The sequence below is a fragment of the Melanostigma gelatinosum genome (assembly GCF_949748355.1).
Source record: "Melanostigma gelatinosum genome assembly, chromosome: 23".
NCBI lineage: Eukaryota > Metazoa > Chordata > Actinopteri > Perciformes > Zoarcidae > Melanostigma > Melanostigma gelatinosum.
This window is the reverse complement of record NC_136656.1, coordinates 10,400,411-10,427,355: the sequence shown is the minus strand read 5'-3', so window position 1 is coordinate 10,427,355 and position 26,945 is coordinate 10,400,411. Positions and strand designations below refer to the sequence as shown.

At 44.2% G+C, this 26,945-nt stretch overlaps 1 protein-coding gene across 1 annotated transcript in view; it reads left to right on the top strand.

Moving 5' to 3' along the window:
• Positions 1 to 7,882: 7,882 nt before the first annotated feature.
• slc8a4b (solute carrier family 8 member 4b) overlaps positions 7,883 to 26,945 on the top strand; it is a gene marked incomplete at its 5' end in the record, with an annotated part of 35,519 nt that continues 16,456 nt past the window's right edge. The window contains 10 exons of the mRNA XM_079295115.1: positions 7,883 to 8,048; positions 9,061 to 9,200; positions 9,634 to 9,786; positions 9,884 to 10,111; positions 10,185 to 10,589; positions 13,399 to 13,509; positions 13,609 to 13,761; positions 14,983 to 15,079; positions 15,303 to 15,494; positions 15,972 to 16,164. Of these exons, the coding sequence (XP_079151241.1) occupies positions 7,883 to 8,048; positions 9,061 to 9,200; positions 9,634 to 9,786; positions 9,884 to 10,111; positions 10,185 to 10,589; positions 13,399 to 13,509; positions 13,609 to 13,761; positions 14,983 to 15,079; positions 15,303 to 15,494; positions 15,972 to 16,164 (1,838 nt within the window). The remainder of the gene's footprint in view (positions 8,049 to 9,060; positions 9,201 to 9,633; positions 9,787 to 9,883; positions 10,112 to 10,184; positions 10,590 to 13,398; positions 13,510 to 13,608; positions 13,762 to 14,982; positions 15,080 to 15,302; positions 15,495 to 15,971; positions 16,165 to 26,945) is intronic.

The window sequence follows — 26,945 nt, the reverse complement described above, 5'->3', positions numbered from 1 at the left end:
TCAACATCACAGACTCGCATTCGATTGCATTTGCCTCATGTTGGCCGGCCTTTGTCACAGGTGTAACGTAAGTCCTGTTCAGTTTGGTCACTGCCAGCCTTGTGTCCTAGTAAAGCCTGCTGATGGACGGGGTGTGTTGTTTGGGTGAACTCACTTTTCAACGGCCTCGATTTGACAGTTAAATAACTACAGTGCTTTCAATTGCGCTCTTCCTTAACATGCATCTCCAGAGACATTAAAAGGAACCCTGTGGAGTTTGTGACCGCTAGTAGTGCTGCGGAGCAATGCTTTGATGAGCGGTCCGGCAATGCGCCAACAAAGGCAGAAATACACACAATGCATTTCAGTCAAAACACACAGTTGCTTTGTATATTTTTTTATGCTAGTTGACTAGCGACAGACACATTTCCTCACACTCACACACACATGTATATATATATATATGCGTGCCCACCACTGCTAAAAGCAGGCTTATTTATGCACTCTTCCTAAGTGCTCCAACAAATGAATTTCCACCTCCAGAGTTCTCTGACTGTCATGCCCCTGGCCTCTTGTACTCACCTCTTTAAAAAAGTACCCTTGCATGCATTCGCATAACAAGCTCACGCACGCACGCACGCACACACACACACACACACACACACACACACATAGCCTCATCATATCGCGCTTCATCGTCTCTTGTTTTCATGTCACAGCCCATTAAAACCCTTTTAACCCCATTTGGCTGATATCCTCGCCCACACACGTTCACATGTTCATGCAGCATGCCGATGAAGGGACGGAAAGAGAGAAAAGTGAGAGCTTTGGCTGCAGGCGCATAGCCTCATATACAGAAGAGCACATAACGGTATTTTAAAGGGTTAGATTATAGTAGAAGACTTAAAAAAACAAACGTTAAAGCACAGACAAAATTAGTCATGAAGGGAATTGAAGAGAGTGGAAAAGTTGTATTGCTTAAGGCAGGAAAACATGAACCCAGACTGACTTGGTGTCCTGTGGTGATATTTGTATGCTGCAACCAGAGCCAGACTTTTCTGGACAGCAAGACTGTTCTCTCTACTCATGAACTTCACTTCACCTTCTCTTGTTCTTTATTCGAGGGCAGTTGAATTGTCTTCCATGCGGCCACATGACAAAAAGAGGAAGTGTTTTCAAAGAAGTGTTTTTTGAGGAAGAGAACAAAAAGAAAGGGTAAGAATAAAGTTGTCACCAACAAACTGTGGGGTTAGACATTATACTCTCTCCCACGGTCTTAACCTTTGTGAGCCTGGCTCGAGGCTTGATCCGTCTTTCTGTCCATTGTATGACAAAATATCTATACATGCAGTGCTGTGTGTGTGTGTGCCACCAACATATAAGTACTCTATGTACTATGCGGATTTTGTCAAAATGCATGATTGTATATCTGTGTGTGTTCGATGGTATCGATGGTTTTTTGTTTGGTCAGTCATGTCCATGAACCTTGTGGCAGTGTGTGAGGGAGGGAGTGTGTGTTTGTCCTTAGAGTGATGGACGAGCTCCGTGGCAGATCGATGACCTGTAGGGAGAAACATTGAGTGACCACACACACACACACACACACACACACACACACACACACACACACACACACACACACACACACACACACACACACACACACACACACACTGCTAAAGGCATTTTGTTTTGTCTCCAACTGCTTATAAATTTGATTTGGAATATTAAATGTTGTGTTTGCAGTTAAATGCTACTCCCAGAAATGATTAGCCAAGATGTTGTTTTACGTAAAGACATACATTACATGTGTAGCAATCTGTCATCAGGCTTTTCTCCCAGAATAAAAGTCGAGTAGGTGCATCAGCGGCTGCTCTTAGCTCTAGTGGGATGCGTTTGCAAGCACTGTGAATCTGTGCAACGTTTTGAAGCAGCTTCAACTCGGAAAGTCTCGACTCAACGGGGTGCGTTCACTGACACCTATGAATATTTAAACCTGTCTGAACTGTCTGACTCTTTCAGGGTAATCGGATTTCTATATGTGTAACATCTCATAGTAACGATGCGGCGAATGTGGTGGACAGCTGTCCGTCTGCCTGCAGATTGCATTCACAGTCCTCTTCAGACCAGTGCCCACGCGCACACACTTCAACAACTGAAAGCTTACTGGTGCATGCGAGGCGTTCATATACATACGTTTGAAAGGGGACAGACTGGGCCGCATCCCTGACGTCTTTCTTTTCATTCCACTGGGGCGCCTTAAATCTGCACTGTGCTGCGGAATATGGGCAGCCCTTCGCAGCACTCTCTAACATGCTTGGACAGCTGTATCCACGGCCCAGTGGGGCGCGTTTGCTATCGCCCCCTTAAATCTGCCTAATTACGCATCTCATCAGCTCTTCAGCCGCTCGATAGCTGTAATCCCGGCGCCACACTCACGCACTGCCTCTCCACCTCTTTCTTTATCTGCTCCCTGCCTTTCTTGGGTTTCATCTCAGCGCTTTCATTTATTTTTCTCACTACCGTTTCTCTCCCCCTTCCCCCCTCTCTCTGTTGCAGCCGCCTCTCCTCATCTCTCTAATCTTGTCCAACTCAAGTCACCAAGCTCTATGAGCTCTGTGTACCACAGGCACAATAACTGCTGGGTTTGCCTCGCTGCCTCATTGCCTCCCCCCTCCACTTCCACTTCCACCACCAAACCCCCCCTCCCCCTCCCACCCAAGAGCTTCCACGGCTACAGCCAGCGATCAGTCACGCGTGCACATTCACACGCACGCACGCATACATACATAACCATGCACACGCTCACACACAGCAAATTGTCACACACAGCTCAACACCAGTAAAGTTGCAGGGAACAGTCTGCACACACACACACACACACACACACACACACTGAAGATATGACCACGATCAGTCACGCTGGCTTCGTCTTGTTCCCCTTCACTATCTGTGGAGGAGAGATAATAACTTTGTTAGAGATGGAGGGAAATAGGGACGGAGAGATGGATAGTGGAGCGAGGAGTCACAGGAGAAGTTAGGGATGAAGAGACGGCGGGGTTGGAAGATAGAGGGACGTATGGGGACGGGGAAGATGGAGAGGGGAAGAGCGAATGTAATGTTCTGGATATGTTCTGATTTAAATTAAGAAAAAGAGATAGCTCGCACTGATCTCCTCCTGCAGGTCACTCCACCGCCGAAGGGCTCTGACTGCAAAGTCCTGGTCTTACTGACAAACATACCAGGTTCTCAAGCTGCACTCATTCAAAGCTCAAAAGTCGCCCAATGGAGCAACTGAGAAATCAGACAGATAGATCAGTACCTTCAGAAGAGTATAAGGCACACAGCAGTGCAGAGAGTATAAATCCAGGTTTTAACCACTATGTCGTGGTTACATAAAAGCATCTTCAGCTGGAGGGCAAAGAGATATTGCAAAAACAAAACACTACCTACGCCTTTGTAGCTCACACTTTACTCTGAGAGTCACAGGTGATTCGCACTGAAAACAGTGACAGGGTTTCAATTCAGTTATTCTCAATATGAGGTCTTCTGACTTGTTATGGCAGTGCTAGCAGTGCTAAAAGATGGCTGGATGGAGAAAAAGACAAAGAAGCGGGGTGGGCTAATGCAAGGAGTAATGCTAGCAGAGCCCATGAAGATGTGATGAATCAGATCTCATTAAACGCTGAGAAATTAGCCTTCATTGTGTGTGTGTGTGTGCGTGCATGTGTGTAAGTGTGTGTGAGAGAGAGAGTGGTGATTCATGGTGCCCAAGGAGGCAGAGCAGCAAAACACAGCTGATGTGATATGAATCAACAACCATGGTCAATGCTCTTACTGCTTTCAATAAACGGGTCGGGGCAAAGCTTGTGTGTGTGTGTGTGTGTGTGTGTGTGTGTGAGCAATGCGCTTTACAGTGGGTGTCGATATGTGCGTTGTCTGCCTTCATTTTATCCTCCAGGCCCTCTGGCACATGCTATACTTAACATTTTCCAAATTCACTTTTGATACGGACATTGTTGTTCCGGTTTATTCAGCCACTGTTTCTCCGGGCAGATCGTTTCTTTCGGTCAGTACTCTTTATTGTTGTGGTGTCCTTTCTGTTTATATTGCTTAACGATAAGAGATTTTCATTGTCTCTAATTCTTGCTGCCTTATGACCAGGGCTGTAAAGTTCTAATCCTCCTGGTTGATTTGGCACCAGTGGTGGTTACTGCGGTAAAACAGAAGAGCTTAAGAAAAAAACCCCATTAATCCTTGCAACATTCAAGTTTCTTGTTTTCTTGTGATTACTTGGATGCCTTTAATGTGAAACATCAAATAATGTTGGCTTTGCATGAGCAGTAACTTGCATGGCGTTATGAGAGTGACAGTAATACTGGATTGGATGCATTTTTTCCGTGTCACAGCAATTTGAATTCAGTGCTCAAAACTACGATTTAGAAAGATCATTTACAGAATGTTAACACATTGAATGATAATGCTGAAGAAACAATGGCCATAAACGACACACATTTTTCAAAATCTTTTATCTTCAAACATCATGGCATCCTGCTCGGAGAGTAACAGTCTCTTCTCTTCATCTCTTCATCTCGCTCATTATCGCCTGGTTTTATCAACGTCTGGCAGCCTTTCGCCTTACCAAGACGTTGTAAACATGCGTCATCAAATAATCTGCCTCGATACTCACGCATGTATTCACACTGTGAACACCTGTTGGCTTAATTGAAAGCAGAACATTTTCACAGGTCTATGTGAGTGTGCCAGTGGATTGTGCATTGTGTCATCATTTGGGTTTATTAAGACCAAGACAATAAAGATTGAATCTGCTGTACATATTTTTTTTTCAAGCTATCGATACATCACTGAAACCAAACATCGAAGAAGTGCAGCTTCCTGAGATTGTATCGATTAACAAGATCCATTTTTTTCTATCTTCTTCAAGTGTTAAAGTCCCACTTAACTTCATGACGATGAATCATTGTAGCACCTTCTGCATAGCTCCTATCGATCCTTTATCTTTTTACAGTAAAGCTGGCACTTTTTCAAGTAATATTCTGCAACTTTTCTGTTTTTTATTGATTTGCTCTTTCTGTCGTGCAGCCTTGCACATTTATATTACAGAGCAGCACTTAAGTCAGGTCAGAAAATGAAAGACCGCCCTGACTCGGCTTCAGAAAGGATAATCGACTCTTTTTTTTAACACAAATGCATCTATGGAAATTATAAATATCATGACACAAACATTTGCTCTTTAAATCTGAAATTAAGCCGAGGCTGCATGTTTAACCAGAGCCTTTTAATTCTGCATGTTGTCACTCTCCATTTGCATATTATCCTCTCATCTAATTACTTTCTGTCACTATCCAGTTTAGGTTCAATTCTACAAAAAAGAAGTGCACACCTCCCTTTCCATTAGCAACCCGTAATCCTTTACTATGTCAAATGTACATGTTGTGGACTACAAATGGAACCGATTTGTTTACGGATGAGGACGACATAAAAAGACATGATGAGGTTTGACGGAGAGGGAGAGGAGGTGTGAAAGAGAGCGAGCAGCAGCATGGTATATGGAGAGGTGCTTGAGACGTGAAGTGGTGAGTGTGTGGGTGTAGGCGGAGAGAGAGACGGAGGACGGCAGGACATTAACCTACGTAGATACACAGAAAGGAGTTGAGTGAGCCTGATGGAAGAGGGAGGTGGAGAGGGGGGTGGAGATGGACAAGATGTGAGGGGGAAGAAAATATGAGATTCAATGAAGCAGGTGAAAGGCAGAGAGAGGAGAGTAAGAAGGCTGAGTGATACTGATGAATTAATGCAGAAAAGGGAGAGCGAAGTCCTTTTGGGGGCGTTTTGAGCACCATCAATGTCTCAGAGCTGGGTTTGTACCGTGGAGTGAGGATGGACCTCAACTCAACTTATGGCTCTTGAGTTATATTGTTTGTAATGTAGGCGCCATTTTTATTTATTTATGAAGAAGAATGCATGGAATATTCTAAACAATAGTTCTGATTTTGATACTTTTCTTTTTTTCTTCGGGAGTCCGACAACGTTACAGGAGTGCAATGCTGAATCAACGGAGTACTCTCCCAACGCGACACCTGCAGAATTACACAATCACTCTGAAGATAAACTTACAGCAATCTGTGATGCAGGAGTGAAGGCCATTTATTTTGACTGAGCAGTAGCGGGGATAGACGGCGGAGGGGAGAAGCGAGTCGAGTATTGAAGTGACAGGTTGTTAGAGCAGCGAGGCCCTGGAAGACAAATGAAGACGGGGTCAGCAACTCCCCGCTAATGTCACCACAGATGACTAACTGTAGTCGTGTGTGGGCGTGCATGTGTTTGTGCGAAGACGGGGTCAGCAATCTTTAACCCAAGGCTGACTAACCATGCGTGTGGAGTGTGTGTGTGTGTGTGTGTGTGAGAGAGAATATACGAGTGCAAGGTCAGCAACTTTAGCACTACATGACTGACACCGTTTGTGTTTGTATCTGCACTTCCTCTCTGTTTGTTGTCCCTGATGTGACCAGCAGTTTCTCATTCTTTTTTGTTTTGGGGAGGTTATGCCCTGAACATGACCTCTCGGGCAGCACTTCCTCCATTGCTTTAGGATCGAAAGAATTCCCAAATTGAATTGATTTCTTGGACATTTACGCACTAATGACACATTACGACCTTATAAAGTTGTTACAACAAAGCTGTTGGCAAACGGTTGCCTATTTAAACATCCAGCAGACACGGAGCAACATGATATGGTGCTCTGTTAGGGACCATATGTCCTCTACCTTTCATAATGCATTCTGGGATACTTTGAGTCCACTTTATAGGGTATAATAAATGTCACGATACATTCGTATAGCACTACAACATGAAACTCACTATATAGTGGACTAGGGAGTAGGGAGTGAAGTCTTTTTGGTTTATGTGAATACTTATTGCCACTGGAGTTTATAGAGATTGGTGTCGTGGTGGGAGCGTCTCCCCTGGATTGTGAAAGCAGACCTTTACTGTTGCCTGGATTCTATCAGCCCACTGACATCTTTACGTTGGTTAACTGTAATCACAATTGAGTTTTAGAGTTTGCTGTTCACATTTAAGGGATGAGGGATTTCTATCACAGAGTCGAAATAAAAAACAAGCTCATAGTTCTGAAGTCCGCATTTCAAATATAGTACCGTGTGTCTCCTGTCTGCTCTGGTGCAGCTAAAAAGAGCTTCCTATTGACTGTTCTGCAGTCCAGATTAAAAACAAGAGGCGATTGATTTTTTTCTTCTTCATCATCTTGGCTCCTCTAGGAGCTCAGGCCGGCGACATCTACTTCAGATTTTTATAGACTTTATTATCTTTACTTTATTACAGATGCTGGCTACAAGTGTATAGTCGTTTACAGCATTTCTTCACACTTTTTTTTATTAGCTTTGTTTTTATGCGCGTAATGACCTTTCATCATTGCTTTTATTGCTTCTTTGTTTGGTTCTATCTGTTAGTAATCAGCTGAAAGCACTTTACGCCTCCTATTGAGTTCTATTAAAAAAGAAGAATGTTGTTATTGTTATTTTAATTCTCATTAAATATAGAGTTTTTCTGAAAGGCCACTTAAGCTGCAAACACTTTAGCTCACCCTGTGCTATTAACTTCAATTTAACCACTTTCTCTATGCATTAATTAAAGGCAATCGAGTTGATTTAAAAGCAGCAGAAGGTGTTTTTATTGCGAATTCAATGAAACCAACAGGAATACGTCATCAGCGACTTCACTCAGCAGTGTGATTGAAAGGTTGACTAACGACTCCCCTTCTGTCTCTTTTCTCTGTCTATCTCAAGGATTTGGACGTCACGACGAGCTGCCCTGACAGTAGAAGTCTGTAGAGTCCAGCGAAGGCCCGACTGCCTCAGCAGAAATGGCTCCAGCAGCCGTGTCTGTGCATCCATCCTCTCTCCACTCCCGCCTCTCCTCGCCCCTCCTCCTCTTCCTCCTCTCCGCCTTCCTCCTCCTGTCATGTCCTGGATCGGTGCATGCAGGCTCATCTGAGAACTGTTCAGCGAGTGGAGACCCCTGTCAGGAAGGTGGGTTGGCCTTATCTGTGAGAAAACTGCAGCCTAATGCATGTAAGGATGGATTCACATCATCACATGTCAAAGATGTCTGACCTAAACTCAGCAGCTTATTGAGAAGGGTTAAGGGAAGACTGTAGTGCCAGCCATGTAAGCTAATGATGTCACCAGCCTTTGTCACAGCTGAACATAATGATGGTTTAGATCAGTAAAGTTCACCAGTGATACCCAACGGATCATTTACAGTATTTCAATTATAAAGTGCCCCATTCAATGAATTCAATTCCCTCCTTCGTATGAAGCAATAGTAAAGCATGTAATTCATCATCAATTTTAGGCTTGTCTGCAGTAATGCATTTATAATTAGGTGTTCGTATCCTGCAGATTTCATGGCCAAGTCTCATTGTCTGTATGTATGTATGTATATAACAGATGTAATAGCTACAAATCGACCATGCTTACTTTATATCCAGCCACAGAGCACTAATTCACCGCTCAGTCTAAGCTCTACAAGAAAGTATTCCTGTGGTGAATTACTGTAACATTTAAAAATGTAAATTTTGTTCATATTTTGAGGTCACAGCACTGCTTTAATTCATAGTTTATTGTATACTTCTCAGTACCAGCATATTGGTTTAAGGAATCCTTCATTTCTAAAGTAGCCTATAAATAACCTCCCAGCATTTATTGCAGTATATCTTAGTCATTCTGTGCGACCTGTCCAGAGGCTCCGCAAATAATAGGAAAGAGATATATTTGCCAGGTGTTAATGCATATTTAACGTTGAACGATGTCAGCAGAATATTCATAACTCACCCACGCAAGGAACGCCTCACCATACAAAGGTGACAGTGTTTCTTTGCCTCCCGAGCAACTGGTGAGTTATCAGCTGATTCTGCCAATGCACTGCCTTGGATTTATTTCAATACTTTTTATTATGGAAAAGCGCAAATATCTCTGGTGATCCTTTTGCTGCAAAACTCCTGAAAAACTCAGTTTGACTGTCTTTTTTTCCTCATTTCAGGAGTGGTACTGCCCGTGTGGAACCCTCAGAACCCCTCTGTAGGCGACAAAGTGGCACGGGCCATTGTTTACTTCGTAGCGATGATCTATATGTTCCTGGGCATGAGCATTGTCGCGGACCGCTTCATGTCTTCTATAGAGGTAGGCAAGAGATGACCACACAACTTATTTTACAGTTGAGATGTTCCATTGTTTCTGCTCCTGACTTCATGTTGGATTAATGCAGTTATATATCATCTCAGTTATCGCCCGTCATCATTGGCTTGGAGAAATACAATGGATATAACTGATTCCGACTCATGTTTGACAGCTCTGTGGTTAAATACTGAAATTGCTTATTCCTTTCCTTGCTTTTCCTCATCACTTTTCTCTCTTTTCCTTTTGGTGCTTCCCCGACTCTTCTCTCCTTTTTCCTCTGCTTTTCCTATTTCCTTTCATTTCCCTTCGGTGGCTCTTCTACTCTTCTTTCCGTTCCTTTTTCTTGTCTTTCTTTTTGCCTTTGCTGTCCTTTCCATTTGGTGCACCCTCTACTTTGGTTGCCTATGCTTCTCCTCTCCTGTCCTCTCCTCTCCAGGTCATTACCTCCCAGGAGAAGGAAATCACTATAAAGAGGCCGAATGGTGAGACCACCACCGCCACGATCAGGATCTGGAATGAGACCGTTTCTAATCTCACTTTAATGGCCTTGGGTTCTAGCGCCCCAGAGATACTGCTGTCAGTTATTGAGGTGAGCACAATATGAGCCAGAAGGTTGGGTTACACATTATATTAGCCGATACAGAAAGTAATGGAACACAGTCATCTGATTTTCTCCCCACCTACAGGTGTGTGGTCACAATTTTGAGGCTGGCTCTCTGGGTCCCAGCACCATCGTGGGCAGTGCTGCCTTCAACATGTTCGTCATCATCTCCCTGTGTGTGTACGTGGTTCCTGATGGAGAGACGCGCAAAATCAAACACCTTCGGGTGTTCTTCGTCACAGCAGCCTGGAGTATCTTCGCCTACATCTGGCTTTACCTGATTCTGAGTGTCTTTTCCCCTGGAGAGGTGGAGGTGAGAATAGACGGAAATGAAAGTTGAGAACGTTGGGTAGGGAGCTGTTAACTCTGTCTCTTCTCTCCTCTAGGTATGGGAGGCTGTGCTGACCTTCCTCTTCTTCCCACTCTGCGTGGTCCAGGCCTGGGTGGCCGACCGTCGCCTCCTCTTCTACAAGTACGTCCGCAAGCGCTACCGCGCTGACAAACGGCGGGGCATCATCATTGAAACCGAGGGAGGACCGGATGGAGGAATGGGGATGGCTGGAGGCGGAGCGCTGGGCCCGGGGGGCTTCACCAAGATGGACATGCTGGAGCTGGACGGACAGATGGCGTTGAACAGTCACAGCGGGATGGATGGAGGGATGATGGAGGACGGAGGAGTGAAAGCTGAGGAGGACGTGGCCAGAAGGGACATGGCGAGGACGCTGAAGGATCTGAAGCAAAGGCACCCGGATAAAGACACGGAGCAGCTGATTGAGATGGCAAATTATCAGGTTAGCAGGAGTGTGCTTATATGTGCGCATCGATTTATTAACAATGATATATTTTAAAGGGATAGTTAGACATTTTGGGAAGTATATTTTTTTATCAAGAGTCGTTGAAATAATCGACACCACTCTCATGTTTGTGGGATAAGTATGAAGTTAGGACTGGGTGTCGATTAGCTTAGCTTAGCATAAAGACTGGAAGCAGGGGGAAACAGCTAGCCTGGCTTTGTCCAATGTTCAAAGCTGACTAATTAACATGTCTGCGTGCAAACAGAAACCGAGTGGTTTTAATAGAAAGTTTATGAAATGTGTGGTTGCATGCCATTTAATAACAAACTGCAGCCAAGCACAGTGACTTCCTGGTGTTGTCATTTTCCGCCAAATAATGACCAGCGTCACTCTCAAGCCACAAAATGTCTGTTTGTCAGTTTCTATGGATTATACACATGCGATATGTGTTCATAACTGAACTTTAGAGGTGCTAGCAGATATATTTTTGGGCATTTGGAGTGAGCCAAGCTCACTGTTTCCCCTGGCTTCCAGTTTTTAAGCAAAGCTAAGCTAATCACTTTCTGGCTCTAGCTTCACACTTCTGTCAATCTTCTTATGTATCAAAATGTCAAGCAACTCCAAGACATACATACATTACATTTTAGTCAAGAATTTGATAAATCCTGAAAGTTTGACTGTTGTGTCCACCTGTATGAATATGACTGGATGCTACTAGCTGCTAATGCACTTCTAACTCGATCGCTCTATCTCCTCTCCATCTCGACGTTGCTCCGTCTTCACTCAGTTTCTGAACTCAAGCTCTTTTTACACCGAGCAATAAATTGAAACATAAAGTCATGCGTCACATTTCGTATGCGACTCCTCTGAGGGTGACTTTGTGCTGGAGATGACGCTGTGACATATTGCGATGTGAACAAGGTGTTTAGGTGATAACAGGTAGGACAGCACACAGCTGTTATACAGAGACGATTTCAAAATGTTCCGGAGCAACTTCTGAGCGGTTTAGACACCACACAGCCTCTCTCACACGCATAAGCATTGAAGATACGATACTCAGTTTTCTAGGACGCTCCTCATTTCATGTTATGTGCTGATGAAAGCACTAGTGGGCAGAAAGGATTGGCTTGATTGACAGCACTGTAACATGCAGCCCCTCTGACAGCCAGGGGATTTGTTGCCCGGTAAGTTGTACGAACATTAGTGACGAAACAATTTGTAACACAAGGTCCACTTGTTAGCTTTCCTTCTGAGTTTACAGCCACATCTCATTGAGTTCAGGTGTTGAAGAAGACTGTGAGTAAAGAAGGTTAAAAAAAAAAAAGCTGCCGAGGGGACCTTGAGTTAAGATTTTTGGGGGAGTTTAGATTTATAATTTGTGAATTGATATTTAGAAGCCATTAAAACATATTGCTTTGTCCTAAATTTAACTTTTGGTTAAATTTGGCATTCGTTTAGTGGAGTTTGGATTGTCCGTGTGTCCCACAGGGATTAATCGGCTAATCGGTTAATCCGTTCTCATCCCTTGCAAAAAGAAAGGAGCTGCTTATAGATGGCTGTTCTACTCACAGTTGCTTAAAACATTAAAGATTATTCCTGTTTTTACCTCCGGTTTCATCCTTTAATGCTGAACTGTAGAAGCTGTCCAGGTTTCTGCTGCTCTCCCTTTCTCCTCTTCCTTCCCCTGCCTCCCTTCTCAGTCATTTCTTGGTTTTGGTCATTGTTTTCTGGTAGTGAGGGAAGGGAAGGTAAGATGTTTGGCAGGCACCCCAAGGTGCATTGGCCAACTTCCAGATGTTTGTTTGCATACAAGCCTCCCTCCCCCTGCAGCTACTCCCTCAGCCTTGTGCTGTAAATAGAAATGGCAGCTGCCTTGGAGATTTATCTCAACCCAATAGATTAACGTTTTTTTGTGGTCATTGTGATGAATTTAATTAAATTAAAAAGCAGTCCCCTGTTGTGGCTTTGGACTTTAATTAAGTGAGGCCAGCTTGCTCAGCAAAACCAGATTACATTTTTAACTAAACTAATCGCTACTGCTTCAATTCCTGCAAATAGATGCAGATTTTATTTTTATTTTAAGGATTCTGAAGTAAAACTGCTGCCTCGCTTCCCTTTAATCAAAAATAAACCGCAGTGTTCCCAGCAATGAACCCACATTTAATCGCATGGTCTCCAAATCTACAGTGGCTAATTTGTTCATTTCCTATTTGTTGGATCGTTAGGATCCTAAATTGCTATTCAGCCATACATTGTCATTGAAATCAGCTGCTCATTGATAAGCTCATTAAATCTTAAGTTTGCGGCTAAGAGAGCCTGCAACTGCAGTCCTGCTCATTTCAGAGTTTCACAGGTTAAAAGTTAAGGGAACTGGATGACGACAGTGTCAAATCTTTCCTTGTCAGCGTGATTTCACTCATGTACTCATTTATTTTGACTGATCTGGCAATATCTTTGTCAGAAAGCACAGACGGTTCCAACTTTTTAAATCATGGTTGAAGCTCCAGCATCACAAACCCCAGAGATATAGACCTGCATACTGCAAGTGCAGGATCTGGGTGTAGACCTCAAGCATCCAGCCTATTGAAGTGTTGTCAAGCAACTCAGTGACCTCTAGTCTTCCTGTAGAGACAGAGAAAGAAATGTCCCACGAGAGATTCACTGCTCAGCCTTTAAATAGCAGCTGTCAGTTTAAAAGTAGAAGCTTTTGTAGAAGAAACACCAATCTGGAAAAAAACAAAGAGTTCTAGATTACCACGATGAATACAATTGATGACTTTGCTGATTGATTGGTGTTGTTGATCAGGTCCTGATGCAGCAGCAGAAGAGCAGAGCGTTCTACCGTATCCAGGCAACCAGGATGATGATCGGAGCCGGCAACATCCTCAAGAAGCACGCTGCCGACCAGGCTCGCAAGGTGAGTCGCACGTCATCTCCGCTCGTCACCGTTATTCAAAATTAGAAAACTCCGATCTGACTTTTTTTGCTGTCTGTCTGTCTTTTTGTTTTTTTCCAGGTGGTGAGCAGCCATGAGATCCATGCACAGGAGGACGACCCTCACACCATCAGGATGGAGTTTGAACCCTTTTTGTACCAGTGCTTTGAAAACTGCGGCTCCCTGAAACTGACCGTTGCCAGACGCGGAGGAGACTCCGGAGTTACTGTCAAGGTGTGTGTGTGGCATTCATGCAAGATAGTGGAGTTCAGAAGAATAGCAATCAAAGTGTGTGTACAAAAGTGTGTTTTGTTTGTGTGTGTGTGGGAGAGGAGCCAAAAGCAAACAGCACAGTAAACACAAAAATCGTCTCTGAACTGATTTCACTCACATCTTCGTCACCTCTAGAGCGCTTCCTTGTTCTCTTCTCTGGTCGGATGCTGCTTCAGCTATAGAAGTGGATGATGAAGGAGAGCTCGGAAACAAAATACAAAGCATTTTATTCCCTAGATCTTTTGATTTCAACTCAAAACACATCCTCTGGCAAAGGCTCATTGAGTTTGGGCTTAACGCTGCGGCCTCATACTCTGATGAAGAGATTTGCTTTAAAGTCTCCCACAGGGGGTCTGTGTCAGTGACATGATACGGGATCTGCTCACTATTACTACAGGGGCTTGGCTCGACTGCGTCTCCCCTGATCTTCTCCCTGTATACAAATGAAACTACGATGCAACAGCAGTGCTGTCTGTAGAGGAAGTCCGCCGGCTGAGGATGTTCAGTGAAGTGGCCTTTTAAGCCCACACACATTATTGCCTCCACCAAACAGGGTTTCTCAATGAGGCTACTTGTGGTTTATGACGCACTTGTTGAAATGGTCAAAAGTTTCAAGAATCTATTCTTAATCCCAGACTGCAATTTAAGTCTCTATCATTGGCTGACAGGCTATTCATATATAAATAATATTTTAGGCAATTTATCACTTTTCTGGTTTTATAATCACATATATTTCAAACATCTGAAAAATATGAATCCTCAGTATACAGCAGTCCGAACGCCTCAGATAATCTGAATCTTTTCTATTTTCATGTAACAGGAGACACAAAGTGATTCTAACCAATGAGGGCAGATGTGTACGGCTTTGTATGGGATGGAGAGGGTTAATAAACAGGACAGATGGAGAGAATGGAGAGGATACAGGCAAAGTTTTGTTCTACTATCTTCAAAGTCTTTATTATCACGCTGTATCTGACCAGAGGGCCCAGTGGGCCCAAATGACTCTCCTCCATTCCTTTGCCCTCCTCCTCTATCTCTCTCTTCGTCTCTGTTCTCTGTGTCCTCCCTCTCCATTTGTGTTTATCTTTTCACGACTGTTTCATGTTTTGACGGCTCTTTTCGCTCTCCCTTCACCCTCGTCTCACCCCGCTTCCCATCTCTCTGTGTTCCCGTCTCCCCCAGGTGGATTATCGCACGGAGGACGGTACAGCAAACGCAGGTTCAGATTATGAGTTTGCGGAGGGAACGCTGCTGTTTAAACCAGGAGAGACCCTCAAAGGTAAAAGATAACAGTGATACAATACTTTCTGGCATATTTTCAAAAAACACATCCCTGACACTTAGGCTTAAATAACGGAGGTCATCTGCAGCACCTTTGGCAAACTGGCTTTGACAGAAATATGATTTAAAAGTTTCCTGTTGGAATGACTTTGCATAAAAAGGAGTAGCATGAACTAATCACAACCAAAATCAACATCCTAAAATGAGAATTCTTTTCCCAGAGATCACAGTTGGCGTGATTGACGACGACATCTTCGAGGAGGACGAGTATTTCTACGTCCACCTCAGTAACCCTCGAGTGGTCGGTTATCCTGAGATTGGCACCGCCCCGCTGGATGCCAGTGCCACCCCCAAAGCCGTGATGGGTGACAACCACACAGCAACAGTGACCATCTACGATGACGATCACGCAGGTGACAGCGATCCCGAAACACTCAAACAGGAGTTGTCTGTCTGGACGTAACCACTAACACACAATACTTTGTATTTTGTAACTCTCGTTCTTTGTCAGGAAGAGTTCGTGTTTATTTCTGTTCGTCTTTTACCTTCTGTGCAAGTTTAAAGATGAGAAACAAAGAAGTGTCTGCGCACCATGTGCTTAATGTTGAATCCATGTAGGTCGACTGCTTTGCGACATAGTCCCAGGATATCCTCAAAAGAGTTCCAGTCCCTCAGTGTCGGCACTTTTGCAGGTACTGGCGTTTGCTAACATCCAAAGAGAATTAAAGTGGGAGTGGGTGGTAATCTATATCCATTACATTATATATATATGGTACAGATTGGAGAACAAGCTAGTGAGTGAGAGCGTAGGTGTTTATCAACCCCATCTTTCATGTCTTTCTAGCGTTTCTGCCCTGTGAAATAACGTTCTTTCTTTCTTTCTTTCACAGGCATCTTTACCTTTGAGAACGCCAGTCAGAAGGTGAGCGAGAGCGTGGGTGTGATGGAGTTGAAAGTGCTCAGGACTTCGGGGGCCCGAGGCCTGGTAGCCGTCCCCTACCGAACCGTGGACGCCACCGCCAAAGCAGGGGAGGACTACGAAGTCTCCGCTGGAAAGCTGGAATTTCAGAACGACGAGACCATGTAAGTGCAGACGTTTTGTCAATATTCGTGATTTAACCCAGTCACAAGTTCTCATCACTTACTTGGGGCACTTGACCAATGGCCCAGTATAACAAACCCACTCAGAATATTCCTCTTATTCATCAAAAAATATGTTTTTGTTGCATTAAAAGGCGACATTATTTCTTGAATGCCAAAGACACGTCGCTCTTTCTCTGTTTCCGTTCTGTGTGATCGACTCCCGTTCAGAAATGGCTGTTTGGGTTAATTGAGTGTTAAAAATGGGTTCGTAGTATAAATAGCTCTACAAGGCAGATAACAGCGTAATTATGCCACTTTTCAAGGTAGGCTACTCTGCATTAAAATGCTTTCTCACATATACACGCACATATACACACACACACACACACACACACATTTTAATATGCTGACGTCAGCTGTGTTAAATTGACCAATCCATAAAGTAGTTGGGAATGCAGTTTCCTCAGCGCCTCCTGGGGCCTGTGAAGCAAGTACTCTGTGTGTGTGTGTGTGTGTGTGTGTGTGTGTGTGGGTGTGGTTTTGTTCTTGTATCTGTACGAGGACCATTTTGAAGAACGAGGACGTTCATGCATAGTGAGGACATTTCCGCTGGTTGCCACTTCCTCAAGGTGCTGTTTGACTGACAAGGTTAGACGTAGGGTTAGGCTTGAACAGCAGTTAGTGCTCAGGTGTCATGACATGGGGATTGTCGACGTAGTTATGTCAATGAGCATCCTCACTCACTCAAGTGTAATGATGCAAATGTGTGTGTGGTCCGTCTAGGGGGCTCAAATTTTGGCAAGGCCATTCAAAAGCTGTTCATCTATGAGTGAGAGAAAGACTGAGAAGATGGCGTGTGTGTGTGTCTACCTGTGTGTATGTGTGTGTGTGTGTGTGTGTGTCAGACCAGATTTACAAATGAACAAGAGGCTTGCCAGCCGACACCAGCCGGCCTCTGCGTGTGAGCGCCACTACAAGGGCAGGGTGTGTTTGCGTGTGTGTTTCTGTGAGAGGATGCACCGTCAATGACGCAATCACTGCTGATAAAGCTCTGTAGCAAGTGAGCTGTGGGGTGAGGGAGAACCAAAGAGGGCCAGGGGAGAGATGGAGGGATAAGAGAGATAGACTCTATGTCCTCTGTTGCTGTTGCTGGTGTGTTGCTGATGCCAATGGAGTTAAGATGCTGTTGGAGCATTTGCTACACGAGGATTAGAGAGATCAGTGGGTGAAGTATTTTCTGTTCGAGATTGTAACTCTGTGGGTCAAGATTCAACAATAAAGCAACAATAAGCATCTTCCTCCATGGGTGTGCATTAACAGTGCAAGCCTTCATAAAGAGTCTGAGAATAATACTGACAGTTTTAAAAGGTCAAAGTCTCGTGTTTTGATTTGGACGAATCCACTTCTAGCTTGTAGTATTAATCTGAGCTACGAAGTATATATTCTACAATAAACGTTTGTTACAAAATGGATTAAACTGATTTGAAATACTTCTTGAAAACAGGTAGAACTTGAAATAACCAATACACAAATTATTGAGCATCTGCTTTTTACATGTTTTTTTATAGTTACTCCAGTGGGGCATTACAGTTTTTTTTTCTTTATTTGGCATTATAGTTGTGTCTTGCTCTTTTTAAAGGCTTTTTGAGAAACTGTACAAACCAGAAGGAGAAAAAGAGAAAGGGCTCGTGCAAACAGGATGTGCGCTCTCATAATGTCCCTCCCCGTCTTTATTTGTTCATGTCTTTTCTCTCTGCTACCCCTCTCTCTCTCTGTGTGCTTCCTCTCCTCTTTTCAACATTGTTCCCTTGAGCCCCTTGTCAAAAATGTCCCACTCATGTAACCCTGCCTTTATCCGCTGCACTCGTTTGTGTCTTTCTTCCCTCCATCTGCCCTTTTCTCTCTCTTCTCTGTCTTTGCCTCATAACATGTCTTCTCTTGATTGACCTTGGATTTGCTCTGTATCATTATTTCTTTCCTTTTTTCTCTTTCTTGTTCCCGTCTCTTCCCCCAGCCCTCACATTCTGTCTGCTGTATTTTCAGATTTTCTTCCACGCTGGATGAGTTTTATCATCCCCCTCCTCTCCTCCTCCCTCGTTTCCTCCCTTTTTCACCTTCTCCTCTACCCACACCTCCCTGTCATCTCATGTCTCTCCTCCCTCCCCTTTCACCCACTCCTGTTCACCCTTGATTCCTCTTCATTTGCATCTTCCTCCCCTCCGCCTCTCTCCTTTTTTATTTACACTGTCACTTATTCCTTGTTTTACGGGACTCGACGCCCTTGTCTTGCTCCACTGTCTCTTTCTCAGCTCCTCTCTTCTCTCCTCCGCCCTTATTTTATCCTTCTCCTTGTCCTCTCCCTCCATCCATCGCTGTCTGTCCCTTTAGTCAGAGAAAAAGGACTTACTGCCAAGGCAATTTAGCTGGATCACAACCCAGACATAATTCACCCTCCATTCTCTCTTGTCCCTATTACACTATGTCTTCTTTCAAGCTGCGTAATAGTTTTGTTTACCCATTTCAATTTTCTGCCTGGGGTGGATGAAGAATGGGTGAGCCAGGTGCTGCTTAAAATTCTCAGGGAAAACCTAAAAGGCATTGGAGCTGAACTGACAAGAGGAGAGGAGAGGAAAAGAGTGTCAAGAAGGAAGAGAAGAATTTCATGAACTCTAATTTATACAAACGAATGTGATTCCACAAAGAAAATTCCCTTTTCTCCTTCATCAGAGGTCAGAGGTCAGGTTTCAACTGAATGCTTCTTCTTCAGCAAGGTGGATGATTGCTGAAATATGTATAAAGGGGCACCAAATTTAATGTCAGTTTACTTGTCATGAAGGGTACTAAGCCTGGGAAAACTAGAGTTGTTCTAATACCGATACTAGTATCTGAAATGCCTCCGATACACTCAGAATGTTGCGCCGTACATCCGATCCGTACATCCTGCCTGATCGGTACTGCAAATGGTCAAACTAGTGTAACACACCTGTGGTTTAAAACTCCTGTCTACCCTATTTTCCCCCGTGATAAGGCTACTTTGTGAACAACAAATCCATTTGTCAAGTCAGAAGACATGAACCCTGGGTTATGTCAGAGACTACGCATGTATAACAGAACGCCAGCTTTCATGCCATTTGAGAGATGTGAGCGTTTACCTGGGAAGATGTAACTAAAGACACTGCTCTGTTGAATTATTGGAAACGTAGGAACCATCATTTTTAGAGCTCGATCCATACTTGTGACTAAAAGTCTCGATATTTAATTTTTTGCCGCATTGACTTTGAAGATTATTTTTGAAAACCTCCTTTGGGTCCCCCAGCTTTATGGAAGTGCGACATTAAATTGCTGGAGGCCCCGAGTTTCAAAGGGTACATCTCCGGCTTCTTGCCAACCAAGAGGCCACCCTGCCACCCGAATGATTGGGGAAATAGCAAAGATGGATAAGGCATGAATAGTAGCGGAAAGGCACTCCAGAGGAAATGTGTTTTCATATGCAGTCACGGAGGGAAAAGGGAAAGAAACGTAGAGTGTGAGATGGAAGGAGGAGAAGATAAAGAGGGATGTCTTCGTGACTGAATAATGAACCGAGGACAGAAGTGATGGTGAAAGGCTCTGAAAGAATGACGTGAATATGTAAGTGTGTTAATGTCAGAATATCCTCTCACTTGAGTGGAATGTATTTGGTGTTACTCAGTTGGAAGTCACACAAACACATACAGCACAGTAAATATAAATGTATTCACTCTATGAACTCTGTTCAGCCAATGCTTCTTTTATCTCTCCTTCTCTTGTTCACCAATAATCTCTCCTGGTTGTTTCTTAGTCTCCATTTGTCTGCAGCTCTCTCTGCCTTCTTTCTCTCTGTCTTGTTGTTTTTGTTAAGAGGTCATGTGTGTGAGCCAAAGTTAACTGTGTGTGTGTTTGTGTGTGTGTGTGTGTGTGTGTGTGTGTGTGTGTTTGTGTATTTATTCTTAGCCTTCCTCTGAACTGCAACTGAGCACAGAGTCGCAGCCAAGACACAGACAACTGTGTGTGTGCATGACTGTGTGTGTGGTCCTCTCCTCTGGCTGCTCATTATAAATTTCAAACAGGTGTCGCCACCACACTGTGCCAACGCCTGTTCAATTACTGCTTCGCCCTGTGTGTGTGTGTGTGTGTGTGTGTGTGTGTGTGCATATACTCACTTTACACAGCAAACCACCTCCAACAATCTTGAGTCCTAAAACTTTGCAACATGTCACCTTGCAAATGAAGCTTTATTAAGCGTGGCTATGTTCCTAACAATTGCACTTCAGGAAACATCTTTGGTACTTTCTCACTACAATGCCAGCAATTGAACGTTCCCTGAGCCCCGCCCCCTTTAGGCAGCGTCGCCACACCTGTCAATCTGTCCGGTCTGCTTTGTCTGTTCTGTTTGGTTTTGGGTGGACACCAGGTGGAGAAGCTGCTGCCTTAGTGGCATCTAATGGAGGTGCTAATGAAGAATAAAAAAGAATGTTCCCCAAATTCAATGAAGAGCAGGAGGGAGCCGCAAACGTCAGCTTAAACTCTCATGCTGTGTTCACACTCCAAGTGACAAAGGCAACCAAACATCCAAGCATGGCCAGCTGCATTGGTGGGGTAATCGCCATTTAAGTGTTTCTCAAGCACTCAATGACGTAGTTCCGTCTGCTCTTTTCTTTTGATGGAACGATATGATTGGTCGACGCTTCACCATGTCATTGGAGCGCAGAAAAAAACGGAGCCCATCTTAATTTAAATGTGTAGCGCATCACACCCGTCGCGCAGACACGTGTCGGTGTCAGTTTGTATCTTCATGTCACCGGCTTCCATTGAAGACGACAGTAGCCCGTCGCTGTGGCATTGGTGGTGTTGCTCTTGTTAGAGACCCATGTGCACCGCGACAACATGGAGAAACCCAAAGCTTGACAGACCTGCCGAGCCTAGCAACGTACGCTAAGCTACGATTGGACAATTGCAATTCTGGGGTGGGGTTTCTAGCGAATGGGCAATTTGGAGAAATCTCATCACGCATCGCAGGCGACAACACAATTCAGCCGCCAGCCTTCTGCTCATCATTTAAAGGAGACATAAGCTGTTATTGTTGTTTCCAATGGGATCACAGAACCCCCTGAAGTGCACCAGCCGAATTACCACTTCACAATATTGAGTTTTACAGTAATCCCAGCATCCTGCCATGTTGCGTTATGTGTTAATGAAGCCCAAACGCAACTTCTTATTGTTTTTGACAAAGCTGTCAGAAGAGCTGTGATCATTTTTTTCGCTGCTGGTGAAGGAGAAGTCTGCTTGTAAGTTTTAAACAACACGTTCTCCCTTTGGCGAGATGCTTCTTGGAATTAAGAGCAACACAAGGGCAAGTGAGAGTGTGAGCTTGTGTCTGTGTGAGTGTGTGTAGGTGGGTGTTTGCTTGTGTCGCAGCGCTTGTAACGTGTTTGATATTTGCAACCTGTTTCTCCGTCTGTCGCCAAAGCAGGGTGACTAACCTAAAGCTGTTCCCAAAATAAAACATCCTTTGAACTCCAAATCCCCAAGAGCTGTGCGCTGGAAATGTGCGTCTAGTGTGTGTGTTAAAGAGGGTGTGTGTGCATTGAAGCGTGTGTCCTTTCTGCCCAAATGTATACAGATGCACTTGTGTAGAGTGTTTGCGCTCTACCCCCGCACACACACACACTTTATCATCTTTAGCATTCTTCAGTCAGCGTGTCTGCACATTGTGCCCTTGCTGCTTATCATCTCAGCACTAAATAAACTCGTTATCACCATATTGAGATTAAACTGGTTCCAGACGGCAGTTTGGATTTTCTCTTTCAATGTCATCGTGTTACAAAGTCTCAGCACGTTTTGTTTGCCAGACCTAACTGAGCAGACACCAGAATAAAACGCTTTCAGTGCTGCGCGTCGCGGTACAATTAACCCAATCGTATGACGCCAGCAGCATGTGGTATGAGGTGGTTAGCGTGCTGCTTTGCATGACTCCTACATCACACGTTAAAGCTGTCAAACGCAGCGTGCAGTCTGGTTGGTTAGTATACTGCTTCTTGCTTATTTATAGGAGGTTGAGAGATGTGTCTTTTAAAATGAGCGAGAACATTTTCGACTTTTGCGAGTATGTTTGTCATCCTTCTGAAACGCAGACCTGGAATACATTATCCATTTTGTTTTGCTGAAATCGAGGGTCCCATGCTATTTTTTGTTTTAATTAAATGACATGACATAAGGTATCATTATTATTACTGAGCCATCTCGTTTGACGCTTAAGTTGTACACTTTCAATTTCAGAATTTCTTCAACTATCTTATACATCGATTCGTCCGTTTCATCACTCACTGAACATTCGATCATTAAACCTACTTTTCACTACAACTGTATGCAGTCCACACTAAAGCCAGTACAGAGAGTAGAGTACAGACAGGACTATTTATGTGTTTAATACCAGGCACGTATACTGTATTTGCATTGCATTCTCTTATCTCTTCTCTTCTGTACAGCCAAACATCCCTCCAGGTTCAAAGAGAAGCCTGCTAATGGGCAGATAAACAGGTTCGACTCCCCCCTCGGCCTCTGTTTCTCTGACTCCCTCCATTTCCCTCTTTCCCTCCGTGTTGTTGAAGAACGTCAGAATTCCTCCGTCTTTTTAAGGAAGACAGCGTTTTCTTTTTTTCTCCTGTCTCTGTTTGTTGCCTTAGCAACTTATGATCCCTTCCATTGTGAGCACAACAAAAAGGAGCCAACAGAAAGTGACAGAAAAGCAGAGAAAGAAAGATTATGGGAGTAGAATAGCGAGCTTCGTTGTTTTTTGATTAGTCTTTCTGCTCTCGTGTGTCTGCACCGGGAGTTTCAATACGGAGAACCATGTGATCTCTCCCTTCCATTTTCTTTGTCACTGATTTTGTCTCTGACATTTGTTGTCAGGTTCTAAAGCAACTACCACTGTGTAGTGTGCGTTCATGTGTGAGATACACATCCGTTTGTTCTTTAATTAAAGGAAACATTCTTTGGCCAGATGGATAATGAAGGCTGGAGCGTTGAATCAGATTTGGGCATAGCCATTGTCTGCCTGACGGAGAGAAAGACTGAAGAGATCAAAAAACGGGTTGAATGACAGAGTCAGAGAGCAACAATAAAGACGGAGAAGAGAGAAAAATAAAAATAGAGGCGAGATAGAGAGCACTCATGCTTTTATCCTCCCTTTCCCTGCTCTTCTCTTTCCCGTTTCTCCTCCTCCTCCGTGCTTCTTGACTCTCTTATTCCCCCCTCTGCCCTCCCTCCTCTATCCCCTCTCTTTCTCTTTATCCTCTCTAATGTCAGAGCAGTCAAACTTAAGTAGCTTAAAAGTCAACATCTTTAATAACTTCAAAAGCGTTCTCCGTGTGTGTGCATCCGTTTCTCGCCGTGTGTGTATTGTGTTGAAACCGATGTGGCAACAGCCGTCTGTTGTTTGCCCGTTGATGTCTTTCGCTGTGCTACAGTTATTAGACTGACAGTGCTTCACACACACATCCACAGCGCACCTCTAGCATCCTCTAAACAGAATTTTAACCCATTTTTAAACCCGCCTCTGGGTCCTCTCTCTCTGTGTTTTGGTCTGTACAGCGCTGCCGTTCAACAGCAGGATAAGTCTGTCGATTTGTGGGTCTAAGACAAAGCCAACAACCTGACAGTTAAAGTTGCAGTTCAGGACTTTACAGAAGTGGTTGAGACAGGTGAAAGGTAGGATGTTGCGGTGCTGAAATACAAAACAGCTTTCAGCTGAGGCAGCTCTGACATTGAAATGCCAAACCTGCAGCCTGTGTCCATGTCTGGCTGTCTGCTCTGTTGGGTCCTTTTTCCCCTCCATGCCTCCGTCTCTTTGTTATACAATTCTGCCATTTACCATCCCTGTCACTCCCTGTTTCTGTTCCTCTCTCAGTCCATCTGTGTCTCCCGTTTGGTGGTACTTAGCCCTTCATCTTCCCCTGGGGTTGTTTTATTAAGCGTTTTGCAGTCCCAACAATTTTCTCTGCCAAGCATACAAACGCCCTATGGTCAGCGTCCAGCGCCCACACACACACACACACACACACACGCGTGTGGCAAGAGTCAGTGTGTACTGACTCTTGCCAGCACGTCCCTGTGATCAAACCCCTGTGGCCTGCACACACCCTGTAATCACGGCTCAGAGACCTACCGTGAGCAACAGGCTGCCCCTGCCCTTCCATGCCCGTGATTCGAGCTTCCAAAGGGGGGACTGAGATACCCAACTATACACCCTTCTACTCCCTGCTCCACATCTGCCCCGGGCCTGCCCACTCCAAGGCCCCCCCCCCCCCCCCCCCCCCCCCCGGCACGCCATGACCACATTAAAGGCCTCGGGGCTGGGTTCACTGGCCAACAAAGCTGGGTTGGATGTTCCAGGGTGGTTCAGCTGGGATGTCACTTTCCATTTACTTATCTTTCTCAGCAGACTGGATTAACCACTGGATTAACCACTGCCTGGATGTTATGGGATGGCCTCGGTGCATGGCATCCCTCTTATATATAATTAATCAAATTAATTCTACAAAGCGTGGAGAGAGATTATTCCTATAAAGAAATGAGGCCCTGTTTGTAAAGACTGGGAGCCTATGTTTCACACCACTGCTCTTGTTTTTAAAACCGCTGCATCCTCATGTTTCTTTTTCAAAAATGAAGAGGATAAATATGTGGGAAGTGTTTTCTTCATTACTGCTTCACTCCTTCCACCATCTGCCATTGAAAGAGTGTGAAAGGTTAAGTTCTGTTTGTGCTGGGAGAATAGCGCCCCCTTTCTTCTCTGTGCCTCACAGCAACCGGCACAACATGTGATGTGAGATGCTAATCGTGAGAGGCTAATCATCTTATAAACAACTAAATCCTAAACTCTTACATTGAGTTGATGAACAGCTTATAAGATTCAAATTCTGCCGACCTTCTCTGTTAGTTCTTGACTTTCAATCAGTTGTATTCACAACGTGGAGAATTCTTGGAGCGTGAAATCTGTTTGTCTTTCTTTAGACTTTTTTTTGCTTTTATCTGCTGATTTACTGTATGCATGGCACAGCAATTCCCACCATATACCGTCAGATTGGTTCGAGGGCTTTGTTCAATGGCATTAGAGCAGTGGCCTCTGCTTTCGCATGGTTGGACACTGCTTTAATGGCAGTATGTAGTACTGATGAAGGGAAATGAGAATGCATCCTCAGACTGTGTGGGGTTGGCAGGGTTCACCAAACAAGAGACACACTTATATAGTTATACTCGCATTTTATATAACAAATAAGAGAAATATTCTGATTGCTAAAACTGGCAGTAGGTGTAGCAATCAGGTGCAATCAAAGGATAAGTGCTCGGATAACAGTTTTAGAACGTCTTTATTTCCTGCTTGTAGGAGATGATAACAACAGTAGTCAATCAATAGTGTGTAATTTACAGTGTGCTTATTCCGTATATATACTTTGGCTCTAAAATAACTGAAATAATCACACGGTGTTGCATTCAGGTTCTAAAGTAGATTGCGTTACAGGTCAAACTTCACCTTATACCATCGGATTGACCTTCTGTCGTATTAGGTCAGTTATTTAGTCTCTCAGTCTCGCGGAAGACACAGATCTGTAACTCCAGCAGTCCAGTCGAGTCCCACCAGGGTCAAACTGCGACCTGTTTTGGGCCTCAGCCCATAGATTGAGAAACTCGACTCCGCCATAATGAATGCACGCTGCTGTAGAAGAGTGATGAGCCAGTTCCTGACTGCACTAGCTCAGGGTAATCTGGTATGATACACACACACACGCACACGCACACACACTCGGCGATGTCAGTGTGATTAAATCACGAATAGCTTGCGGAGGAGACGATGTGACTCACACAAGCTCCCTCTCACTACTCTTTCCAACACAGTTCTTCTTCTCTCCATCTGACTTCATTTAACTCATTGTCGCTCTCATCTTGGTGTCCCCCCCCTTTTGCCTCATTCTTTCCCTCTATCATCTCTCTTTCTCCCTTCGGCTCTCTTCATCTCCATCATTATATTCTGCCCTGATCTGCCTCTCTTGCCTCAACACCTCTCACTTATCCTTCCTCTCCTTTATTAATCTCTCTTTGCCCTCCACCTCAGCTCCATCTATCTTTCCGCCCTGTCGTCTCCTCACTTTTATTCTCCCCATCGCAGATATCTTCTCTGTCTTCCTCTTCATTTTACAGGATGACATATCATCCCTCGCCATCTTATCGTCCACCCATCCGTTCCTTCTCACCTCTTTTGCTGCATCGCTTCTTCTTGGTACTTCATCGTTTGCCCTCTATCTTAATCACTGTTCACTTTATCATTGTCCTCTTCCTTTCCTTTAAATTATCTTTTTTTCTGTATTGTGTGTGTGAATGTGTGTAACGTTAATAGCAGGTGAAGTTTGAACAATATGTATTTACAGGAGAAAAATAAGGCTTAAGAAAGTCTGGTCTAAGCTTTTAAAAGGTCAGCACAGGCCAGACTTTAAACTAACACACACACACACACACATTTTGTACACACACACACGTCTCTGCTCTTATTAGGCAGTTATCAGTGTACTCCATGGCTCTCGATTATGTATTTCTTCAGCATGCCATAAACCCATTGCCAATATTTTGATTCAGTAAATACAAACGGAGGAGAGAATGGGAGTTGAAGGGTGAACTCTAGAGACATAATCATACCAACAAACAAACGCGAGATGCATTTAACAATGTCCTGTGTTCTGCTTTTGAGAGCGCAGAATAAAGAGACAGAC